This window comes from Lichenostomus cassidix, chromosome 14 (assembly GCF_008360975.1).
Source record: "Lichenostomus cassidix isolate B80296 chromosome 14, HeHo_3.0, whole genome shotgun sequence".
NCBI lineage: Eukaryota > Metazoa > Chordata > Aves > Passeriformes > Meliphagidae > Lichenostomus > Lichenostomus cassidix.
Genome location: NC_139495.1, coordinates 1,613,804 through 1,629,987, shown reverse-complemented (window position 1 = coordinate 1,629,987; position 16,184 = coordinate 1,613,804). Strand labels below are relative to the sequence as shown.

Genomic DNA, 16,184 nt, shown 5'->3' with positions numbered 1-16,184 from the left:
TGCTTGGGAAGCTGGAGAGCTGAGCTTTGCAGCTCATCTGGATCTTCCACAGCACTCAGGAAAACATGTAATAAACCTCCCAGCCTGCTTTTCCAGGGGGTTTAGCTGTTTGTGCCAAAGGCTTTCCCTCCCTCCTGACTGTTGAGCTGCTCTGCTGTGTTCACTGCACCTTTGGGGGGTCAGGGGGAGGAGATTCCGTGATTCCATAGGACACAGGGAATGGCTTCCCACTGCCACAGGGCAGGGATGGATGGGATATCGGGAATGAATCCTTCCCTGGGAGGGTGGGGAGAGGCTGGAATAGAATTCCCAGAGAAGCTGTGCTGCCCCTGGATCCCTGGCAGTGCCCAAGGCCAGGTTGGACAGGGCTTGGAGCAGCCTGGGACAGTGGAAGGTGTCCCTGCCATGGCAGGGGGTGGGTAGGATGATCTTTCAGATCCCTTCCAACCCAACTTCTGGAATTCTCCTCCTTTTGACCAAAGAGTTGCTTTTTCTCATCATTTATTCCTGTTTGCTGTTGCTCCATTTCCTTCTGCTTATCAGGATTTCTCAGCCATGAAGTGCACTTGGTTGGACTCGTTGATCCTGGAGAGCTTTTCCAACCCAAACCATTCCATAATCCTGTGTTTCCTTCCCCTCCAGCTCCCCATCTCCTGCTGCTCCATTCCTTGTGAGAGAGCTGTGCTGGGAGCCTAACAAAGAACCAAACCAAAGATGGTTTGGGTTGGAAGGACCTTCAATCCCATCCCATTCCATGGGCAGGGACACCTTCTCCCATCCCAGCCTGCCCCAATCCCAACCCTGTTGGGTTCTCTGAGGACAAGGTGGGATTTGTTTCCCCATAGGACAGCCTGGAGTTTTCCCTCAGCCAGGCTGGGCTGTCCAAACCTGGGATTAAATCAGAATTTCTGTACAGCCATGGCAGTGAGGGGCTGGCAGGAGGGACTGTGGGCATTCCCAGCCCCCAAGAAGAGCCTTCCCCCCTGGATAATAGCCTTCTGTTGGCTGTTAGTGGGGCAGCCTCTACTAAATGAGGAGTCTTCAGGTACTTAGCCCTTTAATGGCTCTCACTAAGAACATAATTAAACCATAGACCCCGTGGGGAGAAAAACCAGTTTATTGTGCATATTTTTAGCCTCTGTTAGCAGCCCTCGTAAAAGCTGCCCGATGCAGGGCAGGGAACAGGCCTGAGCTGGCGACCCACAGCTCCTTCAGCAGGGCTCACACCTTACAAATCTGCCCCGAGAATTATGGAATTCATTTTCCTGCCCTGCTTGCCGAAGGTTTGCAGAAGGTTTTCCCTCAGGAGAAACCTGCTGGAGCTGCGAGGGAGGCACGAGGGTTGTTGTGCTGTGCTGACACACAGAGCAAACCAATTTGCTGATTGGTTTTTAATTTCCAAGCATTTGATGTCTCAGAAATGGGGCTGCTCTGAGCCCACAGCTCCCTCTCCATGGGCATCACCTTGGGATTGTTTGTTCAGTTCCATCTGACTTGGAGCTGCGTTTTCTGTGTCAGGAGATCAGAGTTCTGCCTGAGGAGAGCTCCAGGCTGCTTCTAGGATGCTTCTTGGGATGGAGAGATGGAGAGGCAATCTGCATCAGGACTGACAGGACAAGGGGGAATGGCTCCAGACTGAAAAAGAACAGGGTTAGATGGGATTTTGGGATGGAATTGTTCCCTGGGATAGTGGGAAGAGGCTGGAATAGAATTCCCAGAGAAGCTGTGGCTGCCCCTGGATCTCTGGAAGTGTCCAAGGCCAGGAGGGACAGAGCTTGGAGCAACCTGGGATGGGGGAAGGTGTCCCTGCCATGGCAGAGGTTGGGAATTAAATCATCTTCCAGCTCTTTTCCAACCCAAACCATTCAGGGCTTCCATAACTCTCCTCAGAGCAGCCACAGAGCCAAGTGTAAAGCTCCAAATGCCAGCAACAAGCTGGGTGAGGAGAGCCTGGGAGGCTTTTCCCTCCTCCTGGGCTCTGTCACCACCCCAACACCTCTGGGGTGTTCCCTGGGATGGGATGACTGTGGGGCAAATCCCAATCCCAGCAGGGTTCCCTGGGTGCCAAATCCCAATCCCAGCAGGGTTCCCTGGGTGCCAAATCCCAATCCCAGCAGGTTCCCTGGGTGGCAAATCCCAATCCCAGCAGGTTCCCCAGCACTGGTGGACTGGGGGACAGAGGGAATTGGGGAAGTTTTGCAGGATGCCAGGCTGCTGGGGATTCACAGGCTGCTCTGGGTGTTTGCTGCTTCCTCAGCACCCCATCCCGAGTCAGCAGGGCTCTCTTCCCGGGAAACCTGTGCTCTGCAGCATCTGGAAGGCATTGGGAGGAACACACACACACACATCTCCTCCCCCAGCAGCTCTGAGAGGATGTCTGGGATGTGTGAATCACTGCTCCAGCGCTGGGGTTTGGTTTATCCTGAAATCCCACGATGGTTTGGGGTGAAGGAGCCTTACAGCTCATCCCATCCCATCCCATCCCATCCCATCCCATCCCATCCCATCCCTGCCCTGCCAGGGACATTTCCACCATCCCAGGTTGATCCAAACCCCATCCAGCCTGGCCTTGGACACTTCCAGGCACATCCACAGCTTCTCTGGGAATTCTATCCCAGCTCCTCCCCACCCTCACACCCTCCAACCCAGCCTTGATCTCCCTGCTGCAGTGGGATTTGAGGCTGGAATTTTCTCTTTCTGCCCTTGAGCAGGCTTGGGGGGGATGATATCTCCAGTCCAAGTGGGAATCATACCTATTAATATATTAATTACACCAATAAGTGGATAATTACACCTGTAACTCTCTCTGCCCACCACATCCTCCTCCCTGAGCGCCAAACATTCCAACCTGCCGGATCAACCCCTCAGCTGGGCCAGGTTTGGTTTAAATCACTTGAAAACAATCCCAACAACACTCCCAAGAGCCAAGGCACAACCTGCCCGCTGGGAAGGATAAAAGCATTTCTCAGCAATTTGGGATCAAGGTGAAAAACACCCCCTGGGAATGGTGGTGAGGAATCCAACAGGGGATTAACTGGAAGCAGCTCCTGGTGCAGGATGGGGAGCCTGGGGGGCACTGGGGGACACTGACCCCCCAGCCCGGCCAGAGTGGCCTTGGCAGAGCTCCCTGACCCCAGCCTGGCTCCATCCTGGAAGGAAGGATGTGGTCTGCTGTCCTCAGGGGCCACAGCAGCCTCCAGCCCAGGGAAAGCAACAGCTTTATTAATCCCAGCTTTGCTAATAAGGAATTACAATAGTTGTGGGATTTGGCAGGGGGAGCGTGCTCGGCTGCCATGCATCCTGCAGGATTCTGCCTGTTTTGTTTGTATTTTGGATTTGGGCTACAAATAATTTAAAGATGTGTTGTGTCTCCTTCAATTAGCATTTGGGGTTTTCGAGCTCTTGTCTTTTTTGTTGTTGTCAGTTTTAAAACAATAGGAGGGAATTTGAGGCTGTCAGATACGCTGAGATAAATTAAGATTTATTTTTGCTCCAGTTGTGGGGTTTTTTTTTAGGGTGGCAGTTATTAACAGAGCAGAGTTTGGGGTTGATCCCTTTGATAAAATTTGCAGCTTTCTCGTCCTGGATGGAAAACCTCCAAGTGTCAAAAAATTTCAGGCTGATAAAAGAATAATATTGTCCCAAGGCCAGTATGTAAATACCTTAACCAGTATAACATGTTTAGAGGAATTACACTTTCCTCTCCCAAATTACCATCTTGGAAAGCAGCTCCACCGCCACATTTCTTTGAATTTTAAACATTTTGAAAGCAGATCTCCGAGGTTTGGAAATCTGGTTTCCATTGCTGGCTCCGTTTGACCCAAGGTCTGACCCTGAGCAAATCTTGGGCTCAGTTTCTGGATCTGCTCTGAGCATCTTCACTCAGTTTCACATCCCTCTGTGCTGAGCTAAGTGTAAGATTTCAGTGTTAAAGGAGAGTGGGGTTCATGTGGGGTGGGGTTTGGTTGTGATGACAAAAGGGGAAAATTAAAAAGGGAAAATACAAAAGGGAAAATTAAAAAGGGAAAATTCAAAAGGCAAAATTCAAAAGGGAAAATTCAAAAGGGAAAATTCAAAAGGGAAAATTCAAAAGGGAAAATTCAAAAGGGAAAATTCTTGGTTTTTAGGAGAGAGTGGGGTTCATTTGGGATGGGGTTTGGTTGTGATGGCAAAAGGGAAAATTGAAAAGGGAAAATAAATTAAAAAGGGAAAATTCTTGGTTTTTGGGAGAGAGTGGGGTTCATTTGGGATGGGGTTTGGTTGCGATGACAAAAGGGAATATTTAAAAGGGAAAATTCTTGGGTTTTGGGAGATGAATTGGTTTAAAGATGCATGAAGAACAACTCGAAAAAAGTAATTTTCTCTGCCAAGAGATGAATTCCCCGAGGTGAAGGATGGTTCTCCCGAGGGCAGATTTGAGGATAGAAATACGAAATAAGGCCAGGATTTTATAGTTGCCCTCCATACCCAGTTTTGGTTTGGATTAATCCCTTTTTCCCTCTCTAACTGCAGACCCAGCCTGTGCCCAACCCCATCTCGTACTTCATGCATCGCTCGCCGTGGTGGTTCCACCGCCTGGAGACTCTGGTCAACCACTTCATCGAGCTGCTGGTGCCTTTCTTCCTGCTGCTGGGGAGGAGGATGTGCATCCTGCACGGCCTCCTGCAGATCCTCTTCCAGGTGAGATTGCTGCTTTGCTTCCCCAGGGATGAAATTGCAACAAAAATCTATCCAAAAATCTGTTCTCTCCAGCACTGGTGTTCCCAACTGGAGGAGCTGGCTTGGGGAAGGACAGGAGTTCAGGCTCCAGGGAATGAAGGTGAATTCCCAGCTAGGAATTCCTGGCTGTTTCCCACTGCAGGGAAATGGAAAGCCAGGATCAGAGCAGAGGGGTTGATCCTGCAGCTCTGACAGCTGTGCTGAATCCTTGTCGTTTCCTCAAAAGGTCATTTTTATCGGCGTCTTTCCCCCTTGTGATTTCCCCAAAAGGTCATTTTCATAGACATCTTTTCCCCCTGTAATTTCCCCAAAAGTTCATTTTCATAGACATCTTTCCGCCTTGTAATTTCCCCAAAAAGTCATTTTCATAGACACCTTTCCCCCTTGTAATTTCCCCAAAAGTTAATTTTTATAGACATCTTTCCCCCTCTGAAGAGATTCTCCTTTCAGGAGATTTCTCCTTATCATTCTCCTCATCATTCTCCTTATCATTCGAGGATTGTTCTTTATCTCTGAAAATGGTTGAGCAGCTCTTCACAAATAGCAGATGGGCTGAGGTGAGACCCAGAATGGAAATAACTCCTTAAAAATTCCATGGTGTTCACCATCCAGGTGATTTTTTGGGTGGGTTTTTTTTTTTTGTACCTGTGCAAAACTCAGAGTTGGAAGAGCTCCCAAAACCTCTCAGCCACTCCATTTGCTGCCCTCCCTTTGCCCAGCATCATTCCAGCATCCTGAAATCCATCCTCAGGAGCTGGGACTGTGAGTCCAGGTGGTGACTGAAGTGGGGAACAGCTCATGAGCTGCCTTGGGAAAGCACAGAAATGCTGATCAGCTTTTAGGGTCTGACAGCAAACCCGCCGGCTCTGCCCTCGCGCAATCCAAACCACTCCTGGTGGGTCTGGGAGCTGCTGGACAGCAGATTGTACCTCTGCCCGGCTCTGGCTGTGTTGGGATGGAGCTTGGGCAGCTGCAGGGAGAGCTGTGACTCCAGAGGTGCCAGATGTGTGTGGGACACGAGTCACCCCTGCGGGTTGCAGTGTCACCAGGAGGATTTTATTCAGCCCAACCATAAAACAGCTCCTGTTTTGTCTCGTGGACAAAGCAAATCCTCCCTTTTCTGTTGGTTAAGAAGAAGGAGGGTGGGTTTAGATTAGAGATTAGGGAGAAACTCTTCCCTGGGAGGGTGGGGAGGCTCTGGAATAGAATTCCCAGAGAAGCTGTGGCTTCCCTGGAGGTGTCCAAGGCCAGCTTGGAGCAGCCTGGGATAGTGGAAGGAATCCCTGCCAGGTGGAATGGGATGATCTTTAAGCTCCTTTCAACCCAACCCATCCCATATTCCATGCTTCCTTCTCATCCTCTTCTCCCCTCAGGGTTGCTCCATCCCTGCTGAGCTCCCAGCAGGGCTCAGGTTGGTGACACCTCCAGCTCCTCCCAACTCCTTCCCAACTGCTTCCAAAACTCCTTTCCAACTCCTTTCCAACTCCTTCCCAGCTCCTCCCAACTCCTTCCCAGCTCCTTCCTAAACTCTTTCCCAGCTCTTCCCAGCTCCTTCCCAACTCTTTCCCAACTCCTTCCTAAACTCCTTCCCAAATCCTTCCCAACTCCTTCCCAGCTCTTTCCCAACTTTTTCCCATCTCTTTCCCAGCTCCTTCCAACTCCTTCCCAACTCCTTCCCAACTCCTTCCCAACTCTTTCCAGCTCCTTCCAGCTCTTCCCAACTCCTTCACTACTCCTTCCTAACTCCTTCCCAGCTCTTCCCAACTCTTCCCAACTCCTTCCAGCTCTTTCCCAGCTCTTTCCATCTCCTTCCCAACAACTCCTTCCCAACTCCTTCCCAACTCCTTCCTAACTCCTTCCCAGCTCTTCCCAACTCCTTCCTAAATTCCTTCCCAGCTCCTTCCCAACTCCTTCCAGCTCTTCCCAACTCCTTCCCAACTTCTTCCTAACTCCTTTCCAACTCTTTCCTAAACTCCTTCCCAACTCCTTCCCTCCAGTTGATTTTGTTCCCATCTCTCCAGCTCCTTCCCAGCTCTTCCCCAACTCCTTCCAGCTCATTCCCAGCTCTTCCCAACTCCTTCCCAACTCCTTCCCAGCTCCTTCCAGCTCCTGCAGGGCCCCAGCCGAGCAGCACAGCCCTGGCAGTGCTGGGGGGACTCAGACAGAGCCCCAGGGACCTGGCAAAGCCGAGTACACCCAATAAAGGCTCCTAATGACAGCGAGCAAATGCAGGCATCAACCCCCTTTAATTGGCCCTTTATTGATAGTTGGCAATTAGTGACTCGTTTCGATCACGAGGGGAGTCTGCCAAGGCAGAAAAGGTCCCAGTGTAAGAGGCAGCTCTGGTGCATTTATAGCATTTCAACAAAAACCTGTTTATTTAATATTTACTGCCCTTTTCTTCATTCAGAATGACTTTTATTGACAATCCTTGTGCTCTGCAAAGGAAGCAATAAAGTTTAATGTTGATATACCACTTAATTCTGCTTTTCAAGATTTGAATTGACATTACAGACAAGTTTTATTGGACATTTTATAATTGTTATTGGAGTCATGGTGGCTAGGTTGAGTGAGTGTATTTTTCCAGATTCCAACTGGCCTGGAGAATATTGCTTTGTCAGGAACCCAAAAAAAGTCAGCCTTTAAAGAAGGAAAGTGGGGTTTTTTCCAAGTGTGAACTTATTCTTCTCTCCTGCTTCACGTTTGTAAGGAAAAAGGCTTAGTGAGGTTGGGAACGTCAGAGAGGAGGAGCTGAGCAGCCTGAGGATGGATTTGTGTCCTCCATGGGAATAAATCATCCCTGGAAATGTTCAGCAGACCCGTGCATGTGACACTTCAGGAGCTGGGTTGGTGGTGGATGTGGTGCTGGATGGTTGGATTTGATGGTCAGATTTGATGGTCTTAACGAGCTTTTCCAGCCTTCACAATTCTGGGGTTGGATGGTTTTTGTAATGAGGTCAGCTCTGAGCCTCAGAAATGCACAGCTGGATCTGAGAAACCCCAACGTTCAGGAGAAATGGAGTTAAAAATGTGGCTGTCAGTACCTGGAGGGGGGAAAAAAGAGATCTTGGAAGGTCTTGGAGAGCTCAGGTGAGGTGTGGATTCTTATTCTCAATTCTGTGGAAGCCCCAGGGCAGAGCTGGAGTTTGTGGGGTTGAGGAAGAGCAACCCCAAGGAGTTTCTGGAGTTTAGGAAGAGCAACCCCAAGGAGTTTTTTGGGTTTAGGAACAGGGAGGTTGGAAGTGCTGCTGGGGAAGGAAAATCCTGCAGATTTTGCTGCTCCCTGGATCCACCTCCTCAAAACCCTGAATCTGCCTCCTCAAAACCCTGAATCTGCCTCCTCAAACCCCTGGATTTTCCTCCTCAAAACCCTGGATTTGCCTCCTCAAACCCCTGGATTTTCCTCCTCAAACCCCTGAAACTGTGTGTTTTTCACGCTGACTCCCAGCTCCCACCAGCAAACGTGTTTCTTGGCTCCTTGGAAGGCAGGCAGTAAAACTGCAGTGCTTGGCAAACGAGTTGATGAGGGGAAGCGAGAGGAAAGCCAAAAAAAAAAAGGCAGGAAAAAGCCACCTTGCCCCTCAGAGCTGGCAGGTAGTGCTGGGCTGGAGAGAGGGAGTGAAGGGGCTGAGCTTTCCTACAGTTTTGGCAGTGCCAGGAGGGAATCTTTCGGGATCAGAAAGGTGAAATCCATAAATTAACGACTAGGATGGAAAATCCGGCGCTTTGCTTTCCTCTCAGAGCCATGAAGGCACCGTTTGGGGAGGTTAGGATGTGGGGAGAGTTCTAAGCTCTTAAATCCCTTTGGATTAGGTGGATTAAGGGGAGTCTGACTCCTTTCCTTGGCCCCTCTGAGCTCCTGGTGTTTCCTCCAGCGTGGAGCATCCCTGTGGCTGGAGAACTCCCTGGGTGAGCTCAGCCAGGACAGAATTCCCTGGAGGAGCTGGAATGGCTGTGGAATATTTCTTTTCCCCCCCTCCAGATCCTGAATTCCCTGGAGGAGGTGGAGTGGTTGTGGAATATTTATTTTTCTCCCCTTCCAGATCCTGAATTTTGGCATTTCCAGCTCTTCCCTGCTCCCCCCTGGGTGAGCTCAGCCAGGACAGAATTCCCTGGAGGAGCTGGAAAGGTTGTGGAATATTTCTTTTCCCTCCCCTCCAGATCCTGAATTCCCTGGAGGAGGTGGAATTGTGGAATATTTATTTTTCCCCCTCTCCAGATCCTGAATTTTGGCATCTCCAGCTCTTCCCTGCTCCCACCATTGATGCCAGGCTGGTTTCCAGCAGGATGGCAATGCCAGCAGTGGGAAAACCTCCCAAAAGCCAAAAGCCCTGCAGGACTCAGAGCCCTGGGAAGGAACCCCTGAGGTGCAGTTGGGGATTTTAGGAGCTGGAGAAGGATGGGAGACCCAGGGAGAGAGGGGGAGTGTGGCAGGAGCCTCCAGCTCTTGGGAATTCCCTTGGCAAAGCAGCTCCCAGCAGTACCCTTGCCCAGCTGGGCACTGCACCAGGGAATGGGCAGGAGAGCAGGAGCAAAGGCATTTTCCTCCTCTTTTATTTTTTTTTTTTTTTCATTTCAGGCAGAAACCAGTTGTTGAACAGATATTTTCTGCCTTTTTTTTTTTTTTTCCTTCTCCTCAGCTTGGCCAAACCCCAACCTCTTCAAACTTTTGATGGAAACGGACGTTTTCCCTCCAGTTGATTCTGTTCCCATCTCTCCAGGAAGGCAGGAGAGGCCAAGCAGGGCTTTTCCCCTGATTTTTTGGGATGGGAGGACCGAGATCCCTGCTGTCCCAGCTCTGCCCCTGCAGCCACACACACACAGATGGGATCAGCAGTGCCACAGCTGCAAGGGATTGTGTTGCTGGCTGAGGAGGTGGCAGAGGTCACAGCAGCAGCCTGGAGAGAAGGGAACAAAACTGAAACAGCCTGCAGAAAGTGTCTGAATCCAGTGTTTGTTTTCACTTGTCAGCTCGGCGCTGGGCTTGGTTGTAGCTGCCAGGCTGGTGGAAATCAGAGGTGTCTCGGGCTGGATTAGCAGGGTTACACCATCCCAGCCTCGTGGCAGCAGGATCAGGCCCTAATTAACGGGAGGGCTTTAATTGGGCACCCCCAGGACACGGGTGATGCTTGAGGAGGGGTTTGCAGGGTGGTTGGAGGTGTTGCTGAGGTGTTGGGTGAGAGTGAAGGCAAATTCACTGGAGGATGGAGCAGCCAGGAAATTCAGGAGTTATTCTGTAGTTTGCAGAATCACAAAATATTTTGGGTGAGAAGGGACAGTAAAGCTCATCCCATTCCAACCCCAACAGCACCTTCCACTATCCCAGGTTGATCCAAACCCCATCCAGCCTGGCCTTGGACATTCCAGGGATCCAGGGACAGCCACAGCTTCTTGGGAATTCCATCCCAGCCTCTCCCCACCCTCACAGGGAGGAATTTCTTCCTAATATTCAATGTAAATCTCCTTTTTTTCAGTTTAAACCCATTCCCCCTTGCTCTGTCACTACCTACTCCTGTACAAAGCTCCTTTCCTGCATTTTTCCAAACCCCTAAGGATGCTGGGGAGTGTGCTTCCCCCAGCCCAGCACTGCTGGCAGGGTGGGACAGGGTGGGTGTCACTGCCTGAGCAAACAGAGGAAATTCAGCTTTCCCCAAAGTCCAGATCGTGTTGATTTTGTTGTGGTTTGGAGAGAAACAACAAGCAGAGAATCTCAGGAAAACGAGCAGCAGAGCACGACTGCAGGGATGGAATCATGGAAAAGAGTTTTGCAGTGCAGTTGTTTGAAAAATCTGATTTTTTAAGGGAGATGGGAGATGCAGGGAGAGAGGTTCAGTTTGGGAATGTTGGATTTGGGCTGGGATTGGGGAGGTTGATCCCCACCCTGGGCTGGGGTGTCCCTGTCCCTCTCTGCATCCCCCAGATCCCCCAATCCCCTCCCTCAGCCCTGGCCATGCTCCAGCTCAGCTTTTCTCCTCGGCAAAACAAAAGGAATGTGAAATCAAAGCACTCCCAGGGCAGATTTTCTGTCACATTTAAACCCCCTTAAATTAAATACCGAGCCATGCACCCCCCAACAAGACAAAATCCTGGGTTAAGCAGGCAGAGCCCGAGCGATTTAATCACTCTGATATTTGATTTCACATCCAGCTCGATAGGATCTGCAGTGCCAGACACGGGACCAGCAGCACATACCACCCCAAACCAGTCAATAACACTGCTCCCATAATGGGGTCTGGGATTAGTTAGCAACAAGTTAAGTCCTTGCATTCTGCAGTAGTCAGAGAGTTGAGAAACACTTACTGGGAGCCATAGGAGTGCATTTAATTAGCTCCTGATTCGGGGCGCTGAGGAGGTTTTTTTTTTCCTCTTTATTTTTTTTTTTTTTTTTGGAAATCATTAAATAAAGTGTCACCCCAAGCCAGCGCTGTAAACTCTATTTTGATTGTGGCTGCAATAACCCCTTTGGGCGTCATTCAGATTGCACTAAACAGTTGCTGCAGAGCGCTGGTTTCTCTCAAAATAAACCCCAGCCCGGCTTTGACAAGCTCTAATGAAAAACAAATTGTTATATTACTTAGAAAAATAATTTGAAGGAAGTCTGAATTAGTTGTAAAGGTGGAAAAGGTTCAGCTACTTGAAAATAGAAATTTGGAAGGTATTTATTTTAACCATTAAGCCAGTGGCCTTGAAATACAGCCTTGTTTGTTCCAGAATGCTCCTAACGAGAGCCATGAATCATGCTGTTAATCAGTATGGGAAGTTGATTAATTGGAAAGGGGACAGGCAGTGACTCCAGCAGGCCTGGAGCTGGGCTGCCTTCCCATCACTCATCCTGCTGGCACCACAGGGAGGAACCCCACAGCCTTGGGGCTCCTGGAAATGGGGGATTTGGGCTCTCCAGGACACCCCAGATGGCTCCTGAAGGGGCTGGTTGGGCATGGAGCAGGGTTTGGGATGGCTGGCATGACTCTCAGCTCACCTTTGGTTCAACCTGAGAGGGAGATGTGCTGCCCAGCCATGAAATCAGATTTCCAGGGGAGGCCCAGGGATGGGAAGCTCTGCCATGGCTGTGAAAAGGCAGCAGGAAGGTTGGGATTGGGTTTCACTCTGCACTGGGGCTCTTGGTTTTGGGGCTGCCATGGGTTTGGCCATCCAGGAGTTGGTTTGGGGCAGAAGGGATGAGTTCCAGCAGGGTTTGGGGTTGTGCTGAAGTTTGGTGCCACCTCCTTGGGCATATTGCTGACTCCAAAATCACCACCTGGGTCCTTAAATCGCAAGATTTCCTCCAATGTGGTGAAAATTCACGTTGCAGTTTTCCTGGGTGCTCTCAGCTCTGCCTTCCTGTGCTTCACTTCACTTCCAGAGCTGATGGAATGATGTGGCTGACAGGGAGTTTCCCTTCCCAAAGGAAGAGCCTGGGGAGGATTTCCCCTCCCTGGGCTCTGGGGCAGCTCGAGATGGTTGATTTTTCTCCCTGGTTGAATTTTGCACCTGATTCTCAAGATTCAGAACCTTTGTGTCCTCCAGCAGAATTTCCAGGTGTTTTGGGCTGGATGGGAAAATCCATGCTGAGGATGCTGTGGGTGAAATGATCCAAGCTGGGGAGGCTGCAGGAGCTTCCAACATCTGCTCTTCCCAGCTGGGATTCAGCCCTGGGCCAGGCTGGGGATGAAGGATGTGCTGCACATGTGGGTGAGGAGGGCAGAAAACATTTCTGCCTGAGGAGAGGCAGAGCAGCTGGAGAGCTGAGGTGTTCCTGGTGTCCATGGCACCATCTGCACCATGTTCTGGGGATTTCACATTTCCAGGGATGATTATTTATTTATTTATGGTGAGTGAAGCCATCACAGCCCAGCGCTGTGCCCAAGCCAGAGGAATCACCCACTAAAATGTGCACAAAGCCTTTAAACTGAATTTCTCCACTTTCAGGGCGAGGGTTTGAGGAGATGGTGAAGTTCTTCCAAGTTTAATCTCATTTTCTGTCCCTTAGTCCTGATCTGAGCTGATCCCTTTGCACCTTCCCAGCTCTTGGTTCCCTTTGCTCTTCAGCAGGGTGACAGTGGTGGGATTTGGGATTTGGGATTTGGGATTTGGGTTCTTTCCTCCCACCAGCAAGATCACAGGACCTTTAAATAATGTTTTCTATTCCATTTCAAAAAAAAAAAGAAGAAGATGAAATCAGAACAGCCTAACTGGAAACAGATGGCAGATGAGGAACTTCTTTTAAAAGGGGATTTTTAATACATTTATGATGAAGAAAATAATTTCTTGGTGTCAGAGATGGATGTGTGAAGACAGACAGTGCCCATCTGAGGAGTGGAAGGGGCTGGAGTGGGATGATGCCTTTGCTGTGGTGTTCTTGGAGCCAGGAGAGGGTTTTGCTGCTGGTAAAGTGACTCTCCTGGCTGCAAAGAGGCTTCTTGCCATCCCTGCTCCTTGATCTTCCCTCTGGTCCCACTGGCTGTCAGAGCAGTTTGGATTATGTTCTCACTGTGGGTTCCTGGTGTGGTTTTCCTGGGATGGTTTGGGGGGAAGGAACCTTAAATCCCATCCAGTTCCAACCCCAACACCTCCCACTATCCCAAGTCCTGTCCAGCCTGGCCTTGGACATTCCAGGGATGGTGCAGCCACAGCTTCTTTGGCAAACCTGTGCCTTCTGCCCTCTGAGGAGCTCAACTTTGGGGTTTTTTTTAATTAATTTGCATTTTCCAGCCAGTTCTGTCCCATCAGGCTAAATGACTGTGTGCTTTCTGCCCGTGGATAGTTGGGATCTGAGCCCACCTCGTGTCAGCTGGATGTGCAAATGTGCAAAAAAAAACCCCAGAGGTGTGAGTTTCCCCAGTGCCCCTCACCCAGAGATCTAATTAAAGCCATTCCAACCGATCCCACAGAATCCCAGAGCACGGATCTCAACATCCAGCCTGCTCAGGGACAGAGGTGAGGATGGATTTTCTATTTCCCTGCTTTGATGAGAATCACTCCTTCGCTCACCCTGGGCCAAGTGGCTGGCTTTAATGTTCCTGTGGAGCCCTGAGAGGTTTTATTTTGCTTTGGAAGTGTTGGGGATGCTCCAGCCCACACGCAGTTGACACAGCTGTGTTATCCCGTTCCCCAGGCTCCAGCAGGGCCGTTATCTCTTTGGTGATGCAACAGCCAGAAATTGCAGGAAACCTGTGTCACTCGTTGCTTTCATCTCCCTGGAAAAACTGGGATTTTTGGGGCTGTGGCTCGGAGATTGGGGCAGGATGGGTTTGGAGCAGCTGGGGTTGGTTTGGTGCTGTGCTGGGTTAGGTCCTTGCCCTGAATGTGGGGTGGAGATGCTGTGCTGTGCTCAGTGGGGACAATTCCCTGGGGGATTGTTTGCAAACCCCAATCTCACTTCCTAACAACATTCCCAGCAGGTTGTGGCCTCCCCATCCTGGAGGTGTCCCAGGCCAGGTTGGACAGGGCTTGGAGCAGCCTGGGACAGTGGAAGATGTCCCTCAGGGGGTTGGAGATGAGCTTTGAGGTCCTTTCCAACCCAAACCATTCCATAATTCCATGTTTGGCATTGTGCAGAGGGTCCTAGATTTTTCTTGCTGCTCCCAACCCTGAGCTGAGCCCCAAAACCCCTCAATCCAGCCAGCACCTCTCCTGTTTTCCCCTGAGGGACTCTTGGATTTGAAATCCATCTCTACCATGATTTGTCCACATTCACATTTTCCTCTGGAGATGGGTTAAGCTCTGCAGGAACCACGTGGGTTTGCTCTGAGCTGTTCAGAGAGAAAAGTGACACTTTAAATTCACACCCTGGTGCAGTCAGAAAATCTTGGGAGCAGGGAGAAATCCCAGCTCAGTGCCAGTTTTGGGAAGGCTGAGAAAGGAAATGCCCTCCTTGCACAAGTCATGGATACAAGGGGAAGTCTGGGAGAAAAGTGCACCAAGAGAGCAGTTTGGGGATGTTTTGTCCCAGATTTTGGCCAGTGATGGTTGGGATGGCACATGGATGGATTTCCTGCACTTTGTGAGCCAAAGAGCAGAGAGGGACAGGTATTCCATGGAATCCTGGAATGGTTTGGGTTGGAAAAACCCAAAAAGCTCCTCCTGGCAGGGACACCTTCCACAGAACCATCAGGCTCACCCTTGGAGAAGCTGCCAGCTCCTGGGAGATGCCAAAATCCAGGAGCAGCAGCAAACTCAGGTCACCTCAGTCAACAGAAATGTCAAAATTTCCTCTGGAAAAACAAATGAGATTGCATGGATCGTTTGGATGGGGTTGGGAATGGCAGGAGCAGGGAGTGGGAAAGAGACAGGACTTGCTTTTATGGCATCAATAATGTCATTTATTCCTTGAAAAGCAGCTGTAATCCCCACACAAACCCCTCTGGAGCAACCAGGGCAAATCTGCCAGTTCTCCTCACTGGAGATTCAAAATGTTGCATCCATTTAATTCCTGCTCCTTCCCAATTCCCTTCCTCCACCCAGCCAGGAAGGGATGGAAAAACCTGGAAAATGCTGCTTGGGCACTCTCAGCTCCTGCTTGCCATCAGTGAGAGAATCCTTGCTGCTGCAAAATCTCTGCTGGGGGGTTTTCCCGATTATTGGGAAAGGGAGATGTTTTCATGGCAATCTGTTCCCAAACCTGAACGGATTGGAGTCTTTTGCCCCCAAATCCATGTTCCTGGTCGGTGTGAAAGCCCCACCTGTGATCACCACATGCAGCCTCTGCAGGACTGCAGTGAATTAAAGCACCGCAGGGAATTTGGGAGGAACACATCCTCTTCCTTCTCGGAGTCAGGTTACAGCGACCTCGGAACATCTGCTGGCGGTGGCTCAGGGCTCCCAGAGGTTCTGCTGCGTTCAAGGTTCATCTGCCTTTGTTCAGTTCCCAGCTTTTCCCCTTCCTCCTTGCCTCCTCTGGATTCGGTGTTGCTGTCACTGTTCCTGGCCATCTCCTGGTTCCCTGGGTGGAACACCCCGTGGAATTTTAGTGGTGGAATTAGTGTGGAATAGTGGGGGAAGAGTGTGGAATTTCCATGGGCAAGCACAGGTCCTGAGCTCCATGGCCATTTGCTGTGCTCGTGGGAGAAGTCAAAAATAAAACACACTCCTGTTTTTCCAAAAGCCTGAATTCCCTCTAAGCTGCTGGTTCCCAGCATCCTGAAAGACTGAATTTAGGAAAAACAAAAACCTATTACTTAATATTCCCTAGATTTTAGGAATGCCTTTGGTGGTGTGATGCTCCTTTGCTTTGAAATCCCTTTGCCTGATCTCCAGGTTACCCTGACAGGGTTTAATTGAAATAAGAGGGTGGATGTGGATCCTGCAGCCTCCAGCCATGGGGTTTGGTTGGGAATCCAGAGCAAGGGAGGTGCCAAAGCCACCAGGGTGGCTGTGGTGGCCAAATCCATGGTGGTCCACGTGGTGATTCCTGTCGAGGAGATGACGTTGAGCTCCAACATCTCCTGGAAGTGACCCCAACCTCC

The 16,184-nt window shown here is 50.2% G+C and overlaps 1 protein-coding gene across 1 annotated transcript in view; it reads left to right on the top strand.

Annotated features, from left to right (window-relative positions):
• The window catches only part of LOC146430591 (lipase maturation factor 1-like), an 85,697-nt gene that overhangs the window by 39,267 nt on the left and 30,246 nt on the right, over positions 1-16,184 (top strand). The window contains exon 4 of the mRNA XM_085075319.1: positions 4,513-4,680. Within this exon, the coding sequence (XP_084931445.1) occupies positions 4,513-4,680 (168 nt within the window). The remainder of the gene's footprint in view (positions 1-4,512; positions 4,681-16,184) is intronic.